The following is a 27,219-nucleotide window of genomic DNA, read 5'->3' as shown; positions in this document are numbered from 1 at the left end:
ATATGCAGAACCTTAATATTTTAATATGGAAAACAGTTGGCTCTTAGTTGAAAGAGCTTCTCTACCTCAGTATATATTGCCTTAGTCTTGCAACAGCCCTGCAAGGTAGGGGCAGGCAATCTTGTTAGTTCTGAGGGCAATGTCAGCTGTCAGATCAGGCCACAAAATGTGTGCACTATCAGATAATACACAAATATTCATTGTATGTACAAAGATGTACCTGAGTTGTCCATCTCTACCTTGCAATAAATTATTATCTCCATTTTGAAGGTGGGGGGGGCGGTCATAAGATACAAGATAAGATCATGGTGGCTTCCAGGTATTTAGGACTTCAGTTCTCACCATCCTTCAGAGTATTGTGTTAGAAAAAATTTTCATTATTCGTGGTACTGGAAGGGTGCAAAGAACAAGGGATACTTCCCTTGTTCATAATTTAGTTTTTTTAACTATTTCCTTTTTTCCCTTTTTCACACTAAATTTCTACAATTTAGCTTTCAAAATTGCAGAAATTTAGTGTGAGAAAGGAATAAAATTCAAAAATGCAGGCAAGTCTTCTCTCATTCAATTGTGACGTCCATTTGGGAAAGCTCTCCTTCCATCTGTGGCCTTGGAACCACACCCTGAAAACTTTTCCAAGGGATTCAGGTAGGAAGTGATTAATAAGAGAGAGTAAAGGAGGAGGATTGTCTTTCTTTCACGTAGTACAGAGATACTGTGGGAAGAAGCCTCCGGTTTCATCACTCCTGCAAAAGGAATGTGGAAAAGCCACATCGGCTGTCATTCTTGTGTGTGTAACCCAAATGGCTCATCCATTCTCCAAAGATAGGGGACGTGTCCTGGCATTTCCGCATCTAGTTCTCAGATGAAATTGAGAGTAAGAATGGCAGGTCGCAGCTGGACACATTCTGATCTCTAAAGGTACAACATTTCAAAGAGAAAGTAAGCAGGAGACTCACTTTTTGGGAAAGATGAGGCAACCTTCTCCAGAATTAATGTCACATTCTAGAAACACTTTTGTTCAATAACCTTTTGGGGGAGCTCTGAAAAGGACCATTTCCTCTCTTTTCGAGGGACCATATTTTCCTCTCTACAGAAAATGCAAGGCTTGCTTTTGAGCTGGGACTGTATTTCACAAAATTGTTGAGCTGGACATTTTAATGGAAACCATCACCGTTTATCTTCTTTTAATGCTGAGAGATTGAGGGCATCTGCTCCTCAACCTATCTAGATCGCTGCCCTCCTGAACTTCACTTGAACGATGAAGATTTTTCAGCTGCCGTTATTGAACTCTGACTTGTCAGAGGAATTGTTAGATTTTTATAAAAGTACAGGAATATCTTTCTGGAAACTGAGAATAATGCACCAAGGAAAAACATAAAGACCTGGAGGCTTGAGAGTTAATTGGGTTTGTGTGCTACATTAGATTCTGGAGCTGGTAGATTATCCTGGTAAGGAACATAATTCAGAATTGCTAGTACTAAGGAACAACAGTGGTGAATATAATCTCTTAAGTGGGCTCTGAGGATGGATCCCAATGACTTCAGGTACCCTTGCAATGGCAAGCAGTCAGCACTGGATGTTCAATCCTTAGCCAATATTCCAGAACGCCTGCGTGATATTTGGGCCATTTCAGAAGGCCTAAAAGGTAGTAAATTCTGTTCTAACAATCTCCTTCAAGTTGCCAAAAATCTACGAGACATAGATAAAAAATTCCAGTGTTTCCGGGAACTTTTACAACAAGATGGTAAGTGCTGGAAGTTTTTTTTTACTGGTGTGTGTTTTGTCAATTTCATCTTGTGCATTATTTATTATTAAACAAATTTATTTAGCTGCACAGCTCACACACAATGACTCTGGGTGGTGTGCAACATTAAAAATCTATAACTAAAAATTCACATGACGGCAATAGCAAAATCAGACAAGCCACTTAATTGGCTTCAAATGGAATCCCCAAACTGCTGACAAAACCATGGCTTCAAGGCCTTTTAGAGAAGAAACAAGTTGAGGCCAATCTTATCTCTGAGGGAATAATTTCTATTATTCCATAAAATAAATTTAATTAAACATCCTCTAGGAGATCAGAGGAGACTACTACTCATGAGAACCCCATGATATAGGATGACAGTTTAATCACTTATTTCAACTTCTGTATTTTGTTTGAACCACAGTTCCTTTGGGCTCCCAGAATTTAATTTCTCCCCACCCCCATATTGGTATTTAAATATTGGGTTCAAATCTAGCACTGTAGCCACCGTGTGGTGGTTTTGTAATCAAATTGTGTTTCAGTATAACATAATATTAATTCAGAAGCTTTAATATATTTGTTAAAATGCAGGAAAGATGTCAGACTTAGGAGTTATTTGCCTGTAATTACATGTAATTAATTGTTTTACATATATAGCTGGCCCCATCTTGTTTCTGGGTTAAAAAAAGACTCTTAAGTTATCCCATTAAAGCCAAATGAGGTTAAGAGGTGAATACTTAATGACCACAAGCCAAGTGAAATCCATGGGCTTAAATGTGCTTAATTTTGTGTTGGATGTAGACAATTAATTTTAAAACTCCTATTGCACCATTCTCTAAATTTCTAGCCTATGAATACAACAATAATGTCCTTTCGTATCTTTACAGATTTTTATATTTCAGATATTTTTGTATCGCTGTAATAAACAAAAATATTGGGAAGATTTTTCTGACCTTGCTTTCTTCTTCTTCCCTCTTCCTAAAGTAATGTTTCTCTCTCTCTCTCTCTCTCTCTCTCTCTCTCTCTCTCTCTCTCATGTGTGTATTGTTTTCCAAGGAATTAACAGGTGGGATTAAGGTGGATTGATGCAGAATTTTGTATCTCCTCTCTGAAAATTCAAAGTTGATGTGGAGGACAGTGTGGATCTGTAATACAATAGTTGTATGGTATTAATCAGTAACTTGATGCACAATTCTGCATAAAACTGCTCACTTTGACAAAGCAGTACAATTAAGGGCATCCAAAATTACATGGCAGCTACATAAAGTTAAACCTTTATTCAAATGGTTGAATTACCCACACGTTTATGGGTTTTGAAAGAGCCATCTTAAATCTGATCCTTAATCTGCCATTTGTAGTTCAACCTTGGGCTGTTTTAGCAAGTTGTCATGGTGCTCAAATCAATCAATATTCTCACCAGAAGATAGACTTCAGATATGTTATTCTTCAGGTTATGGGTGAATCTTTCTTTTATGTACACTGAGAGCATTTGCACCCAGACAAATTCCTTGTGTATCCAATCACATTTGGATCACACAAATATAGAATAGAATAGAGTAGAGTAGAGTAGGATAGGATAGGATAGGATAGTTCTTTTTTGGCCAAGTGTGATTAGCCATCCAAAGAATTTGTCTCCAGTGCATAAGCTCCCAGTATATATATAAGCAACAAAGTGATAAATCATAAGATACAACCATAAATCATAAAATACTATCATAAATCATAAAATATTATCAACAAGGTGATAGTCATAAGATACCAGTAACACCTACTGGATGCCATGTTATAAATAGCTGTGATATAATCCTATCATCCCATGAGGGAACAGAGGAGCTACGGTATTTGCAACCTAATATGTTGCCATTTCCTTGCCTTTTCCCTCAAGGAAATAGTGTTTTCATATAAAAGAGAATCTTTTTCTTTTTTCTTTGAAGAGTAATTTGAATTCTTTACTAGCAATAGGTTTACATATCATTACAAAAGAAAAGAATAAGAGACACCAGATCTCATTGGTGAGGCATAAGCAGACATGGTTTCAGATTTATATGGGATGAGTTGTTGACCTCTCCCCAGACATCAGATTATTACAGCTAGGGCTGGCATTCTAGACTTCTTGACTTTCTCTTTACACATGCATGAACATAAAAAGGTGTGGAGCAGCTCAGCTGCCTGTTCCCCCCCCCCTTCATTATACATTCTCATTCACAATCTTGCCCATCTATAGTAGGCAAGGAGCCACATACCTACAACCACTATTTATTTATTTATCTTATTTTATCCCACCTTTAATATTTTATCAATTATTATAAAATAATTATTTCATAACACAAGGCAGTGAACATACCTGATACTCCTTCCTCCTCCTGCCTTCCCCAAAATAATAATTATAAACTTCTAGTAGCAGATAAAGCCACAGCTGTGCAAAGGTGGAGATGGAGTGGTAGGAGGGTAAGTGTACAGTAGCAACGTCCTTTAAGGGAGGAGATTCCACCTGGCCTTAGGATTTTTCCATACTGAAGCCTTCAAGTGCTTGTCTTCTGTGATAAATAGATTAGAAATCAGTTTAAGAAATCCCTTTCTGGATTTCAACCACTCTGTTTTAGCCACAATGACAGCAATAGAACTTAGACGTATACATCACTCCATGACCGAATAATAGCAATAGCATAGCAATAGCATTTAGACTTATATACCACTTCATAGTGCTTTACAGCCATCCCTAATTGTTTAGAGAGTCAGCATATTGCCCCCAGAAATCTGGGTCCTCATTTTCCCGAAGGATAGAGGGCTGAGTCAACCTTGAGCCTGGTGAGATTTGAACTGCCAAATTGCAGGCAGGCAGCAGAAATAGCCTGTAGTACTGCATTCTAACCACTGCACCACCATAGCTCTTAATCTTCCCTAAGCATGTTTATCAGGGTCTAGTTAGTAGAAACTTCCTTGGTTTGCTGAATAATTCAACAAAAAAAACACTTTGTTTTGCCATTTGTCCTATCCCCCGGACCCTGCCTATAATGGTACTCTTACAAAGTAGGAGTTCTAGACATCAGCATCAGAGTGTTAGAAAAAAGTCACATTCTCAAAATGGCCACCATGGCTGGATGTTCATTTTACAACATAGTTGTAAAAGGTTGTTGCAGGCAGAGAATCGTTTTTTTTTTAAAAAAAACACCTCTCTGGTAGAATGGTAAACTAGGGAAGTTAAAAGTCATAATTTCCCAAGCCTAAATGAGGATACAGAGGGGGGCTGCAATACACACACACACACACACACACCACACACACACACACACACAGCCCAAAACTGCACTTGGCACCAGAGTGTTCTGCTTTAGCAGAAAGCCATTTCTTTCTGCTAATGCTGAAGGAGAAGCAACTTGATCCTGCAGTTTGCCTATTGGCCAGGAGCTCTTTGAGTTTTGTAGGTTGCTCTGGGCCTGAAAAAAATCATGAATGAGGCTTGTTATTTGCATAAATAGAAAGGGTGTGAGAAAGGATCACTAGATGGCGCCCAGCAACCAAGAACTGCTCCTGAACAGATTTTTTTTTTCCAGCATCTCCCCTAAACTATGCTCTTACATCCTATCTGTTCTTACCTTCTGATCCAGTATCTAATAATCCATCTCTTTTTGACTGCCAATGTAAACTGCACTAGTAATATTTTAAATAACAGCAAAAATGAACTCTCATAATACATTATTTCACTGACAGTTTTGTTTTAATGTTGGCAAACATCAAGTAGAAGCGAAGTTAAAGACTCAGGGGCAAAATATGTATTTCTTCGGTGATTCTGTCCAAAACCTTAAGTGATAACGCAAAAAAATGGATCCAGTGAAAATTATGTGAAATGGCATATCATCAAGTATCATTTATATGTGCAATACAATATGCGTAAAACACAAAATATAGACGATGCAGGATATCATTCATCCTTTGTTACAAAATAAGATAGTATCTTAAATCAGGGAGAGACAAATTAGTGCCCACCAGAAGCTTTCCATTAAAACCATCAATCCTTTGACAAGTAGAAAACTGATGGGTACTGAAGCCCAAGAATCCAGAAGTTACAAAATTATCAATCCTTGCCTTAAATGGTAATGAAGTTCATATCCATATATCATGATCTCATTTCGTTGGGGGTAAGACATGAGGTGCACATATTCCATATTAAACTTGGGCAGTTAATTGTAATACAAAATTGTATTACAATTTAGATGGCAAAGTGGTGTTAAATACTTCACTAGACATATTTTATTCTCTGTCAGAAATAACCAGAGACCATTTTTATTCAGTGTATGTCCCAATAAGGCTTCAAACATCAGAACTGACCCTGACCTGGCAGGAGATAAATTGGTTGTAACCAGACAATGCACAAGTAAATATCCGTAGAAATCAGTAGGAATCAGAAGGATTCTGATAGGAATCACTAGGAATCAGAAGGAAATTATCAAGTTGGAAGAATGGAACCAGTGGAGATTCCAGTCTTCCAACTTGATAATTTCCTTCTACAAATGCATCTTTCAATGCTTCCTTATGTTATCTTGGCAAACCTATAATTAGAAATGGGCATTTGTGAAGATAATGTGTCATGTTAGATATATTCATAGGATCTGAGGCACAGAACACAATATTCTATCTACTCTCATCCCAAAAATTAGTGGCTTGAGAATTGCAAGAAATCATATTGTTTCTATATTGTTATTATTGACAGCCATTTAGATACAATTTAGTATCTGGAGGACTAGGTTAGAAACCAAGGGACCTAATTCTAGTTCTACCTTAAGCACAAAGCCAACTGACTGACCTTTGACCAGTCCTCTCTCAGCCCTAGGAAGAAGCCAACCACTTTTGAAAATGTAGCCAAGGAAACTGCTGGGACCAGTCAAGGCAGTTACAGGAGTCAACAGTGACTCAAAGGCACAAAATAAAAGTGATGATGATTTAATTATTGTTATGGTTATTATTACAGGAGGCATGCTTTCTGTCCCTGCTGAAATTAAATTGACTGAATTGCTCCAGTCTGTCTCCTGCTTTCTCAGCAAGTATCCAGTTCTGAATGCTTGCACCATCCAGGCAGTCATAGTCTCTCTTATCACATGTGTGAATGGTAAGTTTCTAAGCTCAGATTCACTCAGAGCTTCATTAACAATAATGGCAATAAACATTAAGATCACCTTTACTTGAATCAAGTTCTCTTCAGATGTACGAGACTATCACTCATCTCAGCCTGTGCCAGGATGGCTATCATTCTGAGGGTCTATACAATATACATGCTTTTCTCTTTAGAGATCAGAATGGGATAATTTGCCACAGCCACCTCAGCAGGCCAATTCACCAAGGCCAATTTGCCATGGCCAACTTGCCAGGGGACAAGTCATCATAGGATAATTCAACAATTCAAATTATTTAAAATAATTTAAAAATTTGGGGAAAGTAAGTAAAAGGCACTCCATGAGAAAAAAAAAAAGGAAAAGGAAACACCACTGGATGGGTCCTCCAGTTCTGCTGCCCACTGTGGCTTTGGTCAATCCGTGTTTTCATGTAATGCTTTTTATTTTTAAAGTAAAATAGAGAAGGAATAATCTAGCCTGCCAGCTTTGTTAACTGTGTTAGATGCAGCATTTCCTGCTGAATTTAAAGGCACATTACTGGTCACTTTGGATACATTTTGACCAATCACAGGCCAGATTTATCTCAAACATACTTATGCTGTTCTATGCAAGCAAGGATATTTGATCAACAAACCACCCTGCAAGCCAAGAGACTGTTGCTTACATTCCACCAACTAGGAAGTACATGCACATTAGGTCAGGAACCCTTGTTTCAGAAAATACTATAAAGACTATAATCTCCCTCCTCTGAGGGAGACTGGGCAGTTAAGAAGTGTGAAAAACAAACTAACAGATAATGGAGCTAGAACATTGTGCCCAGTACTTTGCATCAACTTACAGAAGAGAGAATTTTAATGTGCGGCCTATTATGAGAGGTGACACTTGTCATAGGTCTCTACTCAGACACTTTTATTTTATTATAACCATCTCTTTGTTCACGGAGCATGAAGTAACAGGAGTAATTTCACAGCCTCATTTCCCTCTCAGATACAGTAAAAGGTTGAGAAGAACAGGATTATTTTAAGATCACTTCATTTGGGCTTGGTGACTGAGGGCCTGTCCCCATAAGCAACTAAGCAGCCTCTTTTTTTTTCTGCCATGTCTTCATGACACTGCATTACCTGACACCCAGTCTTGGACCATATGCATTCAGGGGTTAAAATAAGCAGGCATCAGTAGCTTTGCTGTGGATACAGTCTGATGTGTTTCACCCAGTGGCTCTGTTTATGGAATCAATCTGACACCTTTTGGCATCTTTAGATTGGGGTGGACTTCCTCGTTCCCTGGGCCCTGTCCTCAAAGACCTTTTTGTTATGGCAGGGGTCTTCAAACTTGACAGCTTTAAGACTTGTGGACTTCAACTCCCAGAATTCTTCCTCCAGTCATGTTAGCTCAGGAATTCTGGGAGTTGAAATCCACAAGTCTTAAACTTGCCAAGTGTGAAGACCCTTGTGTTATGGGAATGGGACAGACAGGTTTTTTTTCAAACAGGGCTGCCTCCAAGCTAATTCTGGTTTAGAGATCTGGGTCAGCCCAAACAGTAGATGATCAATTACGGCTGCAGAAAATCTATGCACTTCATGGCATGCAGTACTCTAAACCCAAACCATGCAATTGTTATCCTGGCTGCTTTTGATTATAGGCTTGGCACTCTTCCTGGGTTCAAAAGCAGCCCAAAGAACTGAGAGGGTGGGTGGGAATGTTGTAAGCCAGAAGGAGTCTTCCATTGTATTTTGCATCTGCTATGAGCCTATGAGAGCTGAGAGAAGCACAAGGATTGCACACGGCAGCAGGATTCCTGCCACATTGTACAACCTTCCTGCATGCTTGTTAAGTTATTTTTAAACACAAGTAAAATTAGCCATGCTAACAGGTGATGGGATAGTGCATGATACAACAGAGGAGCTCTTTCATCCCACTGTTTCCCCTTTCCCCTGTTAGTTAGATAAAATCTAGATATCAAAAGTCATCCACTTTTGGGTCCCAGGTCTATCCTGTATTAAGTAGAGTGACTGCAGTGTGTTTTCCATGATGATGGGCTTGGTTGGAGGAAAACACTTTTAAGGGTATCCACCCATCTCTTTCCTTAACAAGCTCTGTATTTAATGGCAGTATGCCTGTGGCAAGATAGAAATTGGCAATGAGGACAAAGCATTTTATGCCAGTATAGTTTTTTATTGGATCAAGGATGAGTTGGTAGCCATTTAAATGATTTTTAATATTTCATATTAAATATTAAAACCCTGTGTAGGGATTAGCAACCCATATGATTTTATAGATTATCATAACCTCAGTGAAATATTAATGATGTAAACCAATAGGGTTTCATATTTGGCAACTAAAGTGCATGAAAGGAGGCTGTCAGAATGAACAGAAACATATAGCTTTATTATTTAATAAGCACAGTTGAAAGCATTATGACATGTACATAGTAAACAGGAGGGGATTCATTTCACATACCTTTGTTTCTTTGGGAAAATATATTACCAAGACTTTATGGGAAAAAAAAACACTGAGCAACCAGAGTCCCAGAGATGTATCAGAGGCAGCCCAAAGGCAATCAATGCATTATCAGTCTGTAAATCAAAGTTAACCAAGAGATACCCAGAAGGCAGGGGTGGGATTCAAATTTTTAGCAAATGGTTCTGTGGGTGTGGTTTAGGTGGTGGGTGTGGCTTGGTGATCATGTGACTGGATGGACATGGCTTGGTGGTCATGGTTGTGAGTTGTCCGGGCATGGCCAACTCAACATCACTCATATCAAGGCACGCATCTCCTTGCCTGGCCTCTAATGACTGTGGGGATGCTGCAACAGTCATAAGTGTGAAAAATTGGCTATAAGTCACTTTTTTCAATGATCACTCCACACAAGCAAAGTACCAGCAAAGGAGGGGACAAAAACTCTAGAAAAGTTCCTGAGACAGGAAGTCTAGTCCTGCCAAGAATGTAATAAGAGTTAATGGAGAGGCAGTTTCTGTAAGAAACACCAGAATGTTTCCTTCCTGCCTTCCTTACAGGATTAGGCCAGTAATTTCTTCTAACAACCGGTTCTCCAAACTGCTTAGAACAGGCTTGTCCAACCTGCGGCCCAAGGGCCACATGCGGCCCAGGTCACCTTGTAATGCGGCCCAGTGCCCACCCCAACCTTCGTGCCAGAGCCAGTGAGGAGGAGGAGGAGAAGCAGGCGCGAGGCAGGGCGAGGCGAGCGCCAGGCCAAGCAGCAACAGAAAAAGCAGGCGCCGTCAGAGCGCCACCTCCTGCTGTTGCCACCACCGCCATCGCCGCCGCTTCTGCCCCCACTGCCACTTCTTCCCCGCCACCACTGCTGCTTCTGCCCCCGCCGCCACTTCTGCCCCCGCCGCTGCTGCTGCTTCTGCCTTCTAGTCCTGCCTCATCCAGCCGGGCCATTTGCAGGAGGAGAGGTAGGCGCGAGGCGGGCGAGTTTCCCCCCGCAAAATTTGGCCGGAAAATAAACCATGATAAAAAAACCGTGATAAAAACTGTGATAAAAATAAATAATTTTTAATAAATAATTAATAATAAAAACATCTCACTAACTTCATTTCCAAATAAATTTAATATGTTAACTATGTTTTCTATGGTTTTTTTGGATGATCAGGTATCATTACTGTTATTTTATTTTATGTGCGGCCCAAACCAAATTTTCATCTTCTAATGTGGCCCAGGGAAGGTGAAAGGTTGGACACCCCTGGCTTAGAATGTTAACAACCCGTTCTAGCGAATAGGTGTGAACTGGTAGAATCCCACCCCTGTCAGAAGGACTAGAACTTTTAATCTAGAATCCTGGAAGAAAAATTTGTCATTGTGATGTCACTCTCATCTAGACTTTCCACAATGAGCGCTAGTTTTTAGTAGAAAGCTTTGGAAACTATGAACCAAGCAATTGATATATTCATAAAATCTGATGTTAAACACATCCCTTGGCTTTGGCCAATAAATTGTTCTTTATGTCACTTATCTCAAGATCTTTCTGTCTGCCAAAACAGATGTTGGCTTAGCTAAGTGTGTGAAAAAGAAAGGCTTTCACACATTCAGCCCATGTCACAGAAGTGGGACCTACTACTGTTAAATCTCTGTATTAAAGATGAGATCCAAGTCACTATTTAAATGAAATGTACATTTTAAAAAAAACATTTGGGGTCAGAAAAGTTTCTTAGCTATCTTTTAAACTTTAACCACATCTTAACAAATCTTTTCTCCCTTTGTTCTCTGAGGATTGCCTCCAAAAAACGAGTGTGATGACTCCATAACTGCTTTCAGATATTTTTGATGAAGCAGTTGTCTCTTTTCTGACTGCCTAGGGGCTTTCTGAGACAGGATAGGCAACATTCTCTGAGGAATATATGTAACTTTTGTTCTTTTTTTATTCTCAGGGACCCCAGAATTAATTTTCAGCATGTCTTTCATAGTGTAATAAATAATTAATACATATAAAAGTATTCTCTTGTTTGTCTGTTCAACCGATTCAACAGAATTTCAATTCATATTCTGCTTTTTTATTCATGGGTATTCAAGGCAATTAGCAAAAAACAGGAGATATTAATAATGCCATATAGATTATAACCCAGGCTAGCTTCTTGAACTTAATCCATATAGCCACTGGACATATATGAGAAAAATCTATGGCTTGGAGATAATCGTTTTCCATGCTTAGCATTCAAAAAGAGAATTTTTCATGTTTTCTTTGTTTTTTTATAATGTAAGCTGCCCAGAATAATGTGAACTCACTAATAAAATAGTGACTGCATAAGGAGATAGATAACAGAGACATGCATTCATCACCATTCTAATGAACATAATTAATGTAAGTAGGTCAGGAATGGATTTTGATTAACCTTCAGAGTCCTATTCTGCTTGTGTCACTGTGTTTTATAAAAACATAGGTTAAGAGTTTTGTTATCCCAAATGTGGTTATTTGGTGACTTGAGTAATCATCATTGTGTAATCAATTAATCAAAGGTTTCCCCAATGTGGTTGTATATAATAACTGAGGATATTATCTCTTTCTTTATGTTGAAAGGCTTGGAAAATGCCTTTCTTCTGAGGATTCGATTTTCCTGCTGGGAGAGCTCCGGTGCAAGGATACAGACAACTGCTTGAAAGCTGGATCTTTTTTATTTTTCAGGAAGGCGAGAGATAGCAAGAAGTCTGCGTTTCTGGGGCTAGCTAGCTTTGTATAATAAGCCCCTGATTTTTATACTTTTTTTCTTCTTTTGTGTGTGAGTGCTTGTGTTTGTATTTCTTAATGTTTTAAATCCTGTCAGGGGTTGTCTTCATTTCCGCCGGAGGGTAAACTCCGCGGGGTGGTTTGATTGGATTATCAGTTTTGTCCTAATGTTTTCTTATATTTGTTTTGTGGCAATCTCCTGTCTGTCTCCTTTGCAATATATTTTGTGTCTTTTGTTTGTTTTGCTGATTTGGCATGTTTTCTTTTCTTGTTTCCCTAGTTTTCTTAATTATTTGGACTTTTGTCTAAGGGGCTTCTTTAATACCTTTTATTTGATTCCTTTTCCTATGCAAGTTTGTTTTATGGCTGGCTTGATGTTCCCTTTGGGCTTTTCCTGCTTGGGTGACACCACTGTCCTCATGAAGTTTCCTTTCCACATCTATAGGAGGGGTCCCCAACCCCCGGGCCGTGGCCTGTTAGGAACCAGCAGAAATGGGCCCGCGCGCCCGCGTGTGAAACTCAAATCATGTGACCTGCAGGCAAGCGCACGCATGTGTTCGAAGTTCTGCTTGCATGCGTGACTCCATTCGCGCGAGCGCCCTCTGCTCACAAAGTGCCATTTGTGCGAGAGGAAAGGGCTTGAGACATTCCTCTCTCCCCACCGGGCCACCAATCTGGAAAGATTGGGTATTGCTGCTCTGTGCCATTTCCTTTTGCCCTTCACTTATTTCTTGCCAGCTGGTGGCCAAAAAAAGTTAAAAAGCTCCTGTCGAGGGGAGGGGGAAGCTAGTTGCTTATAGAGAGCTTTTAAAATAAGGCAGAGGTTTGAGTGCCGTACTTACTTTGGGTTAAGAGAAATTGAAATATCTTTGGCAAGCAAGACTTGGAAAGATGGCTCCTGAGATATTTTTTGTGGCTTCAAGAATGCAGAAGTAGAAGCTGAAGACCTTATTTCCTCCTCTTGACTCACTTGTCATTCAGTTAACAGTTCTTCAAATCCAGTTATGTGATCTTGGGCTAGTCATTTTCTCTCATCCCTAGGAAGGAGGCAATGGCAGGCACTTCTGAAAAAAAAAGTCCCTGCTTGTCCAGGTGGTCTCTGAGAATTGGACACGGCTGGGCAGGCAGACATCTGCCCTCTCAACCTTGTGACTCAGGGTGGCTAACAAAAATTAAAAACAGGAACTGAATCAAAAAAATTAGAACACGTACTAAAGACTGCATAAGTCAGGTCTTCAGAGTGTAATATATAATAGCTGCTTGTGAGAGATTCTAAACAGAAACCCTCAGTATTATCCTAGAGGACAGATTATTACACAGAATACTTTGGGAACATTTGTTTAATCTGTAAAATAACATTACAGCAGCTGTCATGACTTCAACCAGTGTTGAAAGTTCTGGGCAATTTCTGCTGTTGCACCACAGAAGCACAAGTTATTGTTGTTCAGTCGCTAAGTTGTGTCTGACTCTTCACAACCCCATGGACCATAGCACACCAGCCCCCTCTCCTCCCACATCCTCCATTGTCTTCCGGAGTTTGCCCAAATTTATTATCATTGCATCGACACTATCAGAATCAGAAGACTTGGCATTAAATTAGAGTATAATTTTTTAAAGTACAGTTTTACTTGTATGGGGGTGAATGCTAATATTTTCCAACTATTCTTACCAGGGACAGTCCCTAATTTGAAGAAATCATTACTAGTAAATCACTGTTCTTATTTTGGCTTTCCCAGAGACTGGGGGGGGCTGCCTTCTTAAAATAAGCCCAGGATATAACCCCCCCAACGGGTATAATAAAATAACTTGTCTCAGCGGAAGTTACTGCAGCACAAAAAGTGCACAGCAATGGTGCATAAAAGGTAGACTGCTCTCCATCTCATTAAGCTTGCTAGTCTTTATGACTGTTGTAAGGAATGCCAGATGAGATAAGCTTAAATTCTTAAGAAAGATCAATATTTAGATAAATTATATCTTTAGTGGTAAAAGATTCTATGGTCCTATTGTTATTTTGTAAACTGAAATATCTAAATTCACTTTGCAGCTTCAATGACTGGGTTCACATATTGTGCTAAGCCATTTTTAAACCATAGTTTGCTGAATAAACAATAATTGGTTGGGTTCATATAACAGACTAAGCTATAGTTTTAAATCTACATAGCGCGCCAAATTGGCAATTAAAAACAGACATCACTTTTATGGATAGCATAACTCGATTTGATTGGGCCATGTTATTTGCAAGGGCAGGGCCAATAGATGTACATTTTCTGACTTCTGGAGCTGGATATGTTTTCATTTCTTTGCTTTGCTTTTCAGTGTAGTTAATCTCTCATTGACCCATCGTTTGAAGACATGGTCCAGCATAGTAACTAAGAAGAAGGACAGCTATAGACTAATCTAAAAAACAAAGGGTGGGGGGATAAGTGCCTGCCTGATTAAAATGATCTTCAAAATTATTTCAAAGCAGATGAAGAAAGTATGATTAGATCTTCGGTGTAAAACAGATCCACAGTTCTAATGCCATCAAAGGAATAAAATAGAAGAACACTATAGCCTGATTTATAGTATAGTTTTCAGATGGTTGTTTTCTTAATAGAAAGTAAAGTCAGTAATCTGCATAAGCTAAAGGCAGACTTTATGCATTAGGTTTACTATCAAAGGTTGGGGGCTCTTATTTGTAAACTGAAAAATATGCAAATGAAAGAACAAGTAAAAAGTTGCTTTATACGGAAATGTAGTCAGCAGGAAGCAGTGAAGTTTCGCTGGCTGTGAGCTCAGAAATTCTGCAAAGTATGCAGTGTCCATGGGGCTGCCTATCAAAGTTAGTGGCTCCTGAGGTATCCAAGGATTTGTGCTGGGGTCCAAACCTGGGGTTCCTGCTGAGGATTTCATCATGGCAGAGCCTAAATCTTCTGGTAGGTAAAGCAACCTTCATATATTTTTATGCAAGGACTTTGAAGCCTTTTTTCAGCACACAGCAAGTCGATGCCGAGGGTTAACCCTTGAAATTTTTAGGTTAGGGCAATAAAGGTTTCTGATCCCTGAAAATAAAACTTGGTTCAGTGCAACTACCTCAATAATCAAGGCTATATATAATATATATATATATATCCCCCTCTCTAGCTTTGATATCAAACACATCAATCACTTCAGAAATCATTGCTGTATTTTAAAGATGTTTTCTAAATTAAGGTGATGATAAGAATGTATTTAAGATTCAAAAAGGATCAACAACTGTTTTTAAAAGTAGATTGTTAAGTATTCTCTCACATATGTGATTGTCTGATAGATATATACACTAGTTGGACTATTTTAATGTCTGAAATTATATTTTTATACATTTCTGTTAAAAATATGCGCTGCAGTGTGACATGGAGATTTTTAAACACTTGATTAAAATCTCTATAAATTTGGTTCAGCTATGGTTTACAATAGATGTTTTAGGAGAAAGCATTTAACAACCCATGAAGTGTTATCCTTCATCCTCTTATGCATCTTCATACTCTGTCAGCCATGTTCAGAATTTTTGGAAGTACTTATTTACTGGCCTTTTAATTTTTTTGCCTAACTGCATGATATGCATGGCTGCATACTGGATGGAATGCTTGCTCTACAAATACTGTTCCACATGCTAATCGTGCCACTATATTTTGTGCCACCAGCAAATATGTCTTCTGAAGAGAAGCTTGTAAGAAGCAAGAAATAATTTAAGAGGGGGGAAAAAGCTCATACTCAGTTCTTTGCCAAGGGTTGTTACCCTCCATCTGATTTGGGGAAATTTTACTTTTAAATTTTATTTTTGAAAACCTGAGAGGTGACCCTTTGCTGTGTGCAAATAAGGTACCTATGAAAACAGAAGAAAAATAAAATGATATCATTACAACTGATCTATTTGTAATTGTAAATATTTGTAATATTTAAAGTTTTAATTAACAAATTACAAACAGATCATTGTGATGACAATATTTTCTGTGAAGGTCCTTTCACTGCAATTCTCAAAGCCTAATGAAAAAGGATGACTGTATTCAGGGATGGACTGCTGGGGGCTTGCAGGAGTTTGGGAGAGGCGCTAGATAAGATTCTGTGCAAACCCCACTGCTGACTGGCCCCGGCCACCCCGCCTCTCCCAGGATTCCCCAAGCGGCCATTTTGGATGCAGGTAAGTGCAGGGCGTGTGCGGAGGCTCAGGGTGGGTGAAAAATGGGCCTCCTGGAAGTTTGGGAAGGCTGGAAATGGGCCCATTTCCAGCTTCCAGAGAGCCTCCAGAGCCCAGGGAGTCTGTTTTTGCCCTCCCAGAGGCTTGAGAAAAGCCTCTGGAGCCCGGGGAGGGCAAAAAGCCCCACCCCCCGCTGTGGCGCAGGAGGCTGACTAGGCCACACCCATCATAGCCATGCCGTACATAGAACCCTTTGCTAAAACGTTTGAAGCCCACCCCGACTGTATTGTTGGATGGAAATTTTTAACAATAGATCATGAGAGTTGAGATGCTGTATATACACAAGAAGAAATCCAGAGATATTCCACAGTCACCATTCCCATTGCCACTCTTGAAACCTTATTAACCAGTTTCCCAACAGGCCATTATTGTCACAGACACTGAGAACTTAAAATAAGCCAATCAGCGTTTCCCAACTAATCAATGGGAAAATGAAAAGATAGACATCACCAAGCAGTGTATATTTTTTTCTTGGGAGAAGTAAAAAAGCATGCTCCCTTACTCTATTTAGGAAGCTCAATCTGAGAATACTATGGCAACTTGGCAACTTACCAGTTATGGCTGGGTGGGGTGGATAACTGAGAATTAAGAAGTGAGCTGAGGCAAGAGTTTCCCCAATAAGAAACCATTTATTGCTATGAAGCAGTGTTTTTCAAACTTGGCAACTTTAAGATGTGTGGACTTCAACTCCCAGAATACCCCAGCCAACTATGAGCGATACTTGAGTCAGAAGGAAATATATTCTATAATTATGGCAGAAAAGGACACAGGTATGGTTTGAAGCTGTGACTGAGACCAAAAACCCAAGGGGTTTACCTTTAAAATGGGTGGCTATCTTACATTAACTGAGAATATGATATTGGTAGACTATTTCTCTATTATTATTTTTGTTTGGTAAAAAATGTTTTAATTTCAAAATAATCTTTCAGATAAATACAATAATCTTTCAAATAAATATTTTATTTACTGTAGATTGGATTAGGTATATGATTAGATATATGAGCAAATGCAGAAAAGTAATCTTTGTATGTAAGCCAGTGCACTTTGCTTCTGTTGGGTATTATTGTTTTATACTTTGTTAAATTCAAGGTATTTCATATTTAGCATATCAAGTATTTGATGGATCAAGATACCCAAATACTATATAGGGAACAATTGGTTTTTATTTTTAATTAGTGATGCAAATCAAGACTCATTTAAAAATTCTTGATGTTAAGCCATTTGAGGCAAAGTATCAAATGGCCCATCTTCAAAATGTTCTTTATTGTTTATTTATTTAAAACATGTGAGTTTTGATGACGTATTCTCCCCCTATTCCAGGGGTCTCCAAACTTGGAATCTTTAAAACTTGTGGACTTCAACTCCCAGAATCTCCTAGCCACCATGGCTGGCTGGTTGAGGAATTCTGGGAGTTGAGTCCACAAGTTTTAAAGTTGCCAAGTTTGGGAAATTCCTACCCTATTCCAATAGACAAACGGGGGAACTGAGCTTTGGATTCAATGTCAGTTGTATATTTGTAAAATATAGATGTTATGTTGAAACAAACATGATGTGAACGGAAAAATAATAAGAAAAAGGTCATACTTTGCTTTCTATGTTAGATGAGTTGGGTCTTCAGAACATTCTAACATAAGCATACAGTATTTATAACTCCCATTGGCTTGATTTCATGAGTACAGTTATTCAAGACCAAAGATGCCACATTGTGGCTTAGCACTGGGTCATTGTAATTGGTAAATTACAAATTGTTTGATTGTATAATTCAAGTAAATTTAATCAGATATCTTGGTTATGCAAGCCATATTTTAGCACATTGTGTGACCCAGATTATAGATTCGCTCATACAATGTTCAACTAATGTATTATAGAATATTGATCTTAGTTAAGACCAGCATTGAACTACATAAAATATATATGCCTGAGTAAAACACCATAGCCATTTCTGAATTTTTGTTTTTACATTTGATTTGTGCTCGGCAAGAAGGAAGAAGTTCTACTTCCTCTTCTTCACCCTCTTACCTCATTTCACAGGAAATATCAGAAAGTTCTAAAAAAATAAGCATCTTTCTTCCATTTAGAACATTACTTCCAGTTCTGACACATTCAGAACCATGTTGACACTGGCAAACAAACGAATGTTCAGAAAATAGTACATAATAATACTTCCCTATTTGTATAACTCTTATTATGAGTGAAAATCTTTCCATATGCAAATGAATGTAGATTCCCTATATAGATCATTATATATAAAATGGAATAACCAGTAGACCAAGATGTTTAGGTATTAATTTCTATGCAAACTTTAAAAGTAGTCTTTAAAAATAAGACAATTTTTGACGATTCTCAAACAGAAATTTGTCTAAGCATAGGATGGAAAGCAATAACAAATTACAGCTAAATTACTGTATTTCATGATATTCCATCAGGATTCTTTGTGATCCTTGTTTTAACTTCAGAAATGATGCTTAATATGGGGATGTGGCAAAAATGAATCTTGGAAATCATTAACCCTAAGTATTTCACCTTTTTCTCAACCCTAAAACCTGACTTTTTGTTCAAATATATGACTATCCTGAGAAGATATATTCTTGATCAGCATTTGTTTTCTGTTTATTTTGAAACCTGCCAAGGCCCCAAACTCATTCAATTTCCTCATCAAATATTCTATACTGGAAATCAGTGGGTACATGATCATATTTAAAGAAGAATAAAATGGAAATATGAATGCTGAGCCAGGTTAAATATGTACTAATACTATGGACAAAGTGAAAGGAATGAGAGACTGTGGATAGACTATGGCTTGAGTTGCTTGAAAATGCATATAGGTAATTTTTGACTTATGACAGTCGCTTCATGACTGTTCGAAATTACCCCAAAGATTTTTACAATTCAGTTCCAAAGTTCCAATGGACAGTCACATGACCACATTTCAGGCATTCAGCAACTGGCTGCATTTAGAGCCTTTTGACCATCCTGCGGCCATAATGAACACAAAATCCAGCATTTCCTTTATTTTTGACAAAATGCCTCCTAACAAACAATGGGTTTGCTTAATGACCACTGCAAAATAAGATTGGTTGTGACCTGTTTTTATGACCACTATGACTTACAACCATAATGGGCAGGCTCTGTTATGATCAGAAGTCAAGGATTACCTGTATAGCAGGTACAGATGAGAGTAAATCCTGTGTGTATGTGTGACAGAGATCTACAAGAGATAAGGAAGTTACAAGAGATTAAGAATAATGAATAATTTCAGAATGCAGGCCCTTCCTCTCAAAATATAGACAAGGCACAAGGGGTATATTGAAATATATAAAGGAAACACTGACTTAAACATTAAGAACTCAACTTTTCTTGGTAAGAAAACCTGTCTTTCTTTGGAAATAAAATACTGCCTGTGTTCTAAACTAAGCTGAAGGCTCATGTAACTTATATTTCTGCAACAATACTGTTCAAGTACAAAACTTAATACAAGAACAGCATTTTGTATCATAGTATTTCAGCTTCCTTATTTTCCATTTAATATGTCCTCATACTTACAAGTAACAATGTGAAAGCCTGAGGATGTAATTTGGGAAACCCTTAAATAAATACATGTCTATGCTACCCAACTGTCAATGAGTCTGGGTGGCTCACAGCAACTAAATAACAAATAGGATTTGTAGTAATTTCATTATTCACAAAACTATTCATTTCCAGGGGGTGGGGGTGGGGGGGAGAAAGCTGGTTGGAATCAATTTGGTCAACCTTTCATGGTGATAAGAAAAGGCAAGCAATCTTTCAAAGCTGTCCAAGACTTGGCAAAAGAAGTAACAAGTGGAAGATCATTAAAGAGAGATCCAACCTAGAACTAAGGAGAAATTTCCCTAGAGTGAGAACAATAATCAGGGGAATGGCTTGCCTCCAGAAGTTGTGGATGCTCCATCACTGAAGGTTTTAAAGAAGAGATTGGACAGCCGTTTGTCTGAAATGGCATAAAGTCTCCAGGGTTGGACTAGAAGACCTCTAAGGTCTCTTCCAGCCATGTTATTATGTGTTCTATTTTCAAACCAAATGTCAGGATTCCAAGAGATGAAATCCATTTAAAAGGGAAAGTGATGATGTTAAACACAACCCTCTTTTTTTCTTCCAATTAACATTTATTCTGACAGTCCACATAGTTCTGTAGGAAGGCAAGGAAAAGATAACATTTAGTTAGGTTAGAAGGTCTCAGAGTAAGTGCTGGGTTTTCTTCCGTCCAATGAACAAGCTTCCCATTGCTGCTTGATGAAGCAACTAAGACAACCACATCCTGTTTCTGGGGCAGAGGAAAGGAAAACACGAAGATTTTGCTCTGTTAATATCATAAGCGCATGACTAGTAGCATTTTCTAAATTCTACAGCTACAGGCTTCCACTTTTGTTTGCCACATAAGTAAATCAGAGTTCAGTCAGAATCACACATCATGATAGTTTGTTTGATTTGGGGTTCATGGTTTAGTATGATGTGTGAACTATCTGATGATGTTTCTATAGTTAAAATAAAGCATAGCTATATAATTTAGAATAAGAATCTAAGGAACAAAAACAAATAAGAAAGATTATTAACACGACATACAAGTTAACAACACTAACCATGAAAATTCTACTTATTGTTGATTTAAAACCATGAAGACTAAGATAATAAAACAGTAGCATAAATAAATAAAATAAAATAGACCAAGATATTTGACATATCAAACAATCTAGGCTATGTTGTCATCGTCATATTGACTGCATGACATTTGATATCATAAGTGAGCCCATGAAATGTTATATCATGTCTTAACCATTGAGTGGCAGCCAAAGCTGCACTACAAAAAGGAAATAAATTTGCTATGCTCCATTTACAAATAAACAACAATCCCAAGATATTTTAAAGATACTAGATGGAGAAAGACATTAGCTTTCGTCTTGCTTTTTGTCCCTCCCATTCTCCATTCAGCACACCTTTTAACCTTTCTCTCTCTCATTTATTTTCTCATTCATAACTGTCCTTCTCAGTAATTTAGGTCTCCCGGGAATAATATATCCAATCGTGATTTTTCCACCCTTTCTACACCCATCTCTTAGAGTGTCCCCCTTATCATCCTCTCTGCTGATTAGCTTTCTATCCCTTGTTCCCCACCCCTACCCCAATCTACCAGTAAACTGTAGCAGGGTCAAGGTGGGTAAAATCTGACACATTTCACCAACTATTCTGGCAGCATTAAGTCAGGGAGCAGTGACAACTAAATGCCAATTGGCAACTTAAGCTAATATAGCCACTCCATCTTCCCTGGGTTCTTGGAAGTCTCTTCAGCACCATTCTTTCATTTTTTTTTCCTCCAGGAAAAATGCAGGGCACACTATTTTCTGCCCCCATAGCAGGAGTTCCCTGAAACCTGCTGAACAGCCTGTTGGCAGCTGGAAAGAATCTCACCACTCTCAGAGCAGGGGATTTGAACTCTCCCATTACTGTACTGAAAAATTTCTGTCCAGCTGATCAAGTATTTAGCAGACTTATTTTGACTAGAGATGTAAGGTTCTGCAATCATGAAAGGGCACTCAATCTACCGTCAAAAGAAGCTTTTTCTTGTTCTCGGCTCTTCCTACTTTACCAGGCAGAAATAATTCTGGTTTAAATTCTATCTGGGCTTTCATAATTTCTTTTAACCAATTTCGTATTTTGGCCCAATATTTCTTGGGCCAAGCTTTTGGACAAAGCCACCATACGTGAACGAAGGTACCCTGTATTTGCTTACATTTCCAACAATTTGTATTTAAGTTAGGATACATTTTAGCCAGTAACGAAGGGGCTAGATACCACTGATAACACATTTTATATTGATTTTCTTTATATGACTCTGATTTTGTTATTGTATTTTTTTTTCAAATCTTTTCCCAATCCTCCAATTCTATATTATGTCCAGGGGTGGGATTCTACCAGTTTGCACCTATTCGCTAGAACTGGTTGTTAACATTCTAAGCAGTTCAGAGAACCGGTTGTTAGAAGAAATTACTGGCCTAATCCTGTAATCAAGGCAGGAAGGAAACATTCTGGTGTTGCTTTTAGAAACTGCCTCTCCATTAACCCTTATTACATTCTTGATAGAACTAGATTTCCTGTCTCAGGAACTTCTCTGGAGTTTTTTCCCCCTCCTTTGCTGGTACTTTGCTTGTGTGGCGTAACCATTCAAAGTTACAATGGCACTGACAAAAGTGACTTATGATCATTTTTCACACTTACGACTGTTGCAGCATCCCCACAGTCATGAGAGGCCAGGCGAGGAGATGCGTACCTCGATGTGAGTGATACTGAGTTGGCCACGCCCAGCCAATAACATGACCACCAAGCCACACCCACCAACTAAGCCATGCCCACATAACTGGTTGTTAAAAAAATTGAATCCCACCCCTGATTATGTCCCAAATTCCTGGCCCATGCTATCATTGGTCCTTTCACTATTTCTTCTGCTAAGTCATATTCTAATAAGTAATTATAAATCTTTGATATCAATTTTTCCTCTGTATCTGTCTATGACAGTTTTAAAGCAGTTCCAGGTCTTTGTGATGTCACAATATTACTTATGTTACAAAGCCAAGATGATATATATTTGTTTCAATTCTAGTAGAAACTATAGTAGAATTGTGTGTGCGCATTCTCTCTCGCCATCCTCATCTTGGCTTTGTGGAGTTTGTTTTCCTATCTGCAAAAACTCTTAACTCACTAGTCCTTCTGAGCTTCAAAGAAATAAATGACCTGACACATTTTCAACTCCACCTCATAGAAATCACAAATATCCTTTGATAAGCAACCACACAAATGTATATAATATGAAGTAAGGATGTTAATGATATATGTGTGTGTGGGAGGATCCTTGGTGCTCTCTGAGCTTGGTTGTTCTCTTGTAGACCTTTCATGATCAAACTAGGTACATCATCAGTGCTACTAGAGGCCCTGTTACTGGAAGCAGTCTTGGTTGTTCCTTGACTGGGCTGTTGTCTACTGTTTGCTTGTCTGACTTGGTTATTCCTTGGTTGGGATATTGTTTGCTTCTTGGTTGTTGGACTAATGTTCATTTTAGTGATAATCTCTGCTCATCTGAGAGTTGATTGCTGTTGGCGTGCTATGATCTTTCATTTCCTTTTTGGCTTTTTAATTGTCTCTGTTGAATGGTATGTAGATCTTGTTTATTTCTAATAGGAAGGAGGAGGAGGAGAATACTGGCCGCCTCTCTTTGCTCTTTTCCCTACTGACACAAAAACCAAGGAACACAGTCTGGCCAGCTTGTTGTTTTGAGATCGCTCAGGAGCCTGACAGCAGTGCTTCCCAGAGTGTTTATTATCCATTGTAGGTAAAATACATCAAGTCAGTTTAAAAGTCTCTGTTGTGATTGGGTAATGGGTTTGTGTGTTGTGATCCCCGTCTCCCCCAAAAAATCCTATTTTGCCCCAAGTTTGGGTAATTTACCCAAGTTTGGGAAGTATCTGCTTACAGTAACTGTGAGGCAGGTTCCTCAGAATTTTGCCTTAATCTACATTTAGATCAAATCTTAGTTTACTCAGCCCCCTCTCCCAAACACACATATGCATATCATGCTGAAAATTTTCTGTCAGAGAACTTGAACTACACAAAAAGCAAAAAATGCCAGCAGAAAAGAATTTGTGGCATGCTTGCCATCTCATAAAAAGTAGAAATGAGAGGTGGTTAAAGAAGATCTGGGAGAGTGAATGAGCCCGCCAACCCATGCTAAAATCCACACTTCTCAAAGGGGTTTAAGAGCTCTTCATTCTCCACACCCTGTGCATGGAAACAAGAAGTATTAGAGCTGAGTGTCATCTGCACATAGGTGATCCAAAGCCAAATCTCCAGATAAATCCACACTGATTTTCATAGATACATTGAAAATAGAATTTTGCTACCTGCTTGAACTAGAAGTAGAAGAGAGATTCTCATAGAACTGTGACGTGGAACTGCCTAAGATGATCCTAAAGAATGTTGTATTCAATTACATGGAAAATTACTGTGAAGTCCAGGAGAACAGTACAGTCACCAGCTGTGGCCACAAGGATTATTCCTGTCTTCAAAACAGTCCCCTATTTAAACAGGAATCAATTTCTCTAATCAGCAGCTTGCATGCTGTACTCGTAATTGGCAGATTTTTGTTTCATGCAACAGATATTTTTACAATATATTATTTAGTCAATCTATAGTGTGGTTTTAAGATTCTAGTAAATACATATATGTTGGATGAAACATCATGTGGGTTTTTATGATTCAGCAACAGAGTTTATTTTTTGGCAAACCCAATCTATTTACTTAAAAACCTGTTGCACATAAGGAAGCATCACTTCCATATAGGAAATGATGAGTTTTACTAAAATACCCTAAGTGTCAGGCCGCTACATTAACCACACACACACACACAAAAACCATTAGAAAACATCCAGAATTGGGTGGGCTCTATCAGTGTTAAAAAAGAATCAAGTTAAAATCAGTGCAGTAATATAAGAAATGCGTGGGCATAAAATCAATGCATTTAATTAGTCCCATGTTCAGTACACACTTGCTGAAGTTTGAAAACACTTGTGCAGGATGCTGCAACTTTAGCCCTGATGCAGGGACTATCATCCTTGAATAGAAGTTGGGCATAAGCCAAGTCAGGTCTATCAGGTTACCTGCTGCTCAAGGAAAAATAAGCTTATCCCTTATTTGTCTATAGAATGGACAATGGAGGATGATATATTTCTGGTTCTCCAATAGGCAGTGTTGACCTCCAATACAGCAGATGGTAGTATCTGCCACCTTGCCAGTATAAAAGCTTTTCTGTGGTTCAATGTTTCTAATGGGGAAAGGTATCCTACAGGAGCCATTAAATAATTGAGCCACTGCAAGGTTAAAACAACTGATACCTTCCCAGTAAGTTCAGATGTTCTACATCAAAGATTCAGATAAAGCTGACCTTCATTTTAGTCATGCCCACCTCCAGCCAAAAGATGGCATTTGGATGCATTTAGAGTCCATCGGAGTTGGGGTGGCCAATAAATTTAAATACATAAATAAAGTAGCAAAGTTGCTCTAAAAAACGTAGACTCCTTAGAGCAGGGGTGTCAAACTCGCATCGTCATAGTGGCACCATGTGATGTATTGAGACTATTTTCCCCTTTGCTAAACCAGACAGGGGCAGGCCCAGCAGTGATGCATCTGGGCCGCGGGCTGCGATTTTGACACCCGTATTCTAGGGGGACAAAATAAAAGGAGAACAGGGTTTTATATTTAGTTAGGAGGGACCAAACACCTGCTCAAGCAGGAGACCCTTCAGACATGTGGCTGTCCAATCGTTTCTTAAAAACCTCCAATGGTGAAGCACCTACTGTTATGTCCCTGGAACTTGCCAAAGTCCCCACCCAGGTCCGTTCATGCTGCGGGGGCGTTTGCTGCCCCTCATTGGCTGGCTTCCCTCGACAGCCGGCTATAAAAGCCAGCTGCAGGGTTCGGTCAGCCGCTGTTCGCTGTGAGCCTGCTCCAGGCAGGGCTAACACGTTCAGTCCTTTATTACTTTAATAAAGTCTTGTTGCATCCATGCCCTGGTCTAGCCTCTCATTGCTCAATCCACAACACTGGCGACGAAGGTGGGATGGCTACCAGAGGCAATCCGCAACAGCTGAAGTCACTCAATTGCTGAGCCGCAGCCGCGCCGCCGGAGAGCTCGGTCAGCAAAAGCGAAAGGAAGAGCGTCTGTAGCCGCTCGGTTAGCAAGCTACAGGGAAAGTGAAGCGCTGCGAGCCGCAGCTGCTCAGCTCAAAAGGGCGCGAAATTCAAACGGCTGTCGTTTGAATTCGAGTCGGAGTACAGCGCGGTGCTGTCATTCCGGGAGTCTCTGACGCCAGCACAGGGCACGAGATTCAAATCACTGTCAGCGGCGGTCAGCCATTACCGCCTACGCTCTCCAGGAGCGCGAAATTCAAATAACGCTGCCAACGACCGTTGCAGCCTGAGCCATAGCGTAACCCAGAGAGAACAGAGAGATTCTGTGGAACCTCTCAAGAGCTGAAGTCACTAGCCTGACAAGAGCACAAAGGGCCAATTGTCGTCCCGGAGAGATCTCACAGCGGTGTAACCTGCAGAAGTTCACAACATGAACTCCAACCCAGCCTTCCCACCGTTCAAGCCTGATGAAGAAAAGTGGGAGTCATACAAAAATCGTTTTAACCACTACATCGATGCCATTGGTCTGGCTGATGCTGGGGAGCACAGAAAGAAGTCATTCTTCCTCAGTTATTGCGGAGCCATCGTTTTTGATACCGCCACAGCACTCGTTGCTCCACGTGAGTTAAAGAATGTTCCCTGGGCAGAATTGCTGGAGATCCTCACCAATCATTACTCCCCCAGGCCCTCACAGATCGCGAGGCGTTTCACCTTCCGGATGAGGAAGCAAGCTGAAAAGGAAACCGTCAACCAATACATGGCCGCCTTGAGGACTGCAGCTCTCCACTGCGGGTTCGGGAACTACTTAGATGACATGCTCCTCGACCAGCTCATCTGCGGGGTCAAGGACCTTCACCTCCAAAGGCGACTACTTGCCAAGAAGGATCTCAACCTCTCCCAGGCCGTCGAGGAAGCCTTGGCTGCAGAACTGGCGACCCAGTCAGCCACCGAGATTCAAGGTCCCGTTCCCAAACAAAGCTGTGCCACCATCCACTCAGAAGAGGTGGTCAACGAAGATGATCCCAACGATCAAACAGACATCCACCGCCTCGCTCATGCCAAACAACCACAGGTAGGAACCAGGCAAGAAAGCAGCAGTGCACCCAAACACATCATCCTGTGCCTATCCTGTGGCGGACCTCACTCGAGAGCTTCGTGCAAATTCAAAGGTGCCACATGCAACAATTGCCACAAAAAAGGCCACATCACCAGAGTCTGCCAGGCCGCACACAACTCAGCACAAAAGGTT

At 39.5% G+C, this 27,219-nt stretch overlaps 1 protein-coding gene across 9 annotated transcripts in view; it reads left to right on the top strand.

Moving 5' to 3' along the window:
* Positions 1 to 779: 779 nt before the first annotated feature.
* GMIP (GEM interacting protein) overlaps positions 780 to 27,219 on the top strand; it is a 73,629-nt gene continuing 47,189 nt past the window's right edge. For 3 of the 9 annotated variants that reach the window (XM_026713768.2, XM_026713766.2, XM_026713770.2), the window contains exons 1-2: positions 861 to 1,744; positions 6,714 to 6,851. In XM_026713768.2, the coding sequence (XP_026569553.1) occupies positions 1,525 to 1,744; positions 6,714 to 6,851 (358 nt within the window). In that variant the 5' untranslated portion in view covers positions 861 to 1,524. Of the gene's footprint in view, positions 1,745 to 6,713; positions 6,852 to 14,783; positions 14,959 to 27,219 lie in introns of those variants that run through there. The other 6 variants (XM_087925534.1, XM_087925538.1, XM_087925536.1 and 3 more) reach the window with 5 other exon arrangements.

This window comes from Pseudonaja textilis, chromosome 2, assembly GCF_049901715.1.
Source record: "Pseudonaja textilis isolate UNSWEBS1 chromosome 2, rPseTex1.2, whole genome shotgun sequence".
NCBI classification, from domain to species: Eukaryota; Metazoa; Chordata; class Lepidosauria; order Squamata; family Elapidae; genus Pseudonaja; species Pseudonaja textilis.
The sequence above is the reverse complement of the archived record's forward strand: the minus strand, read 5'-3'. Positions and strand labels throughout refer to the sequence as shown.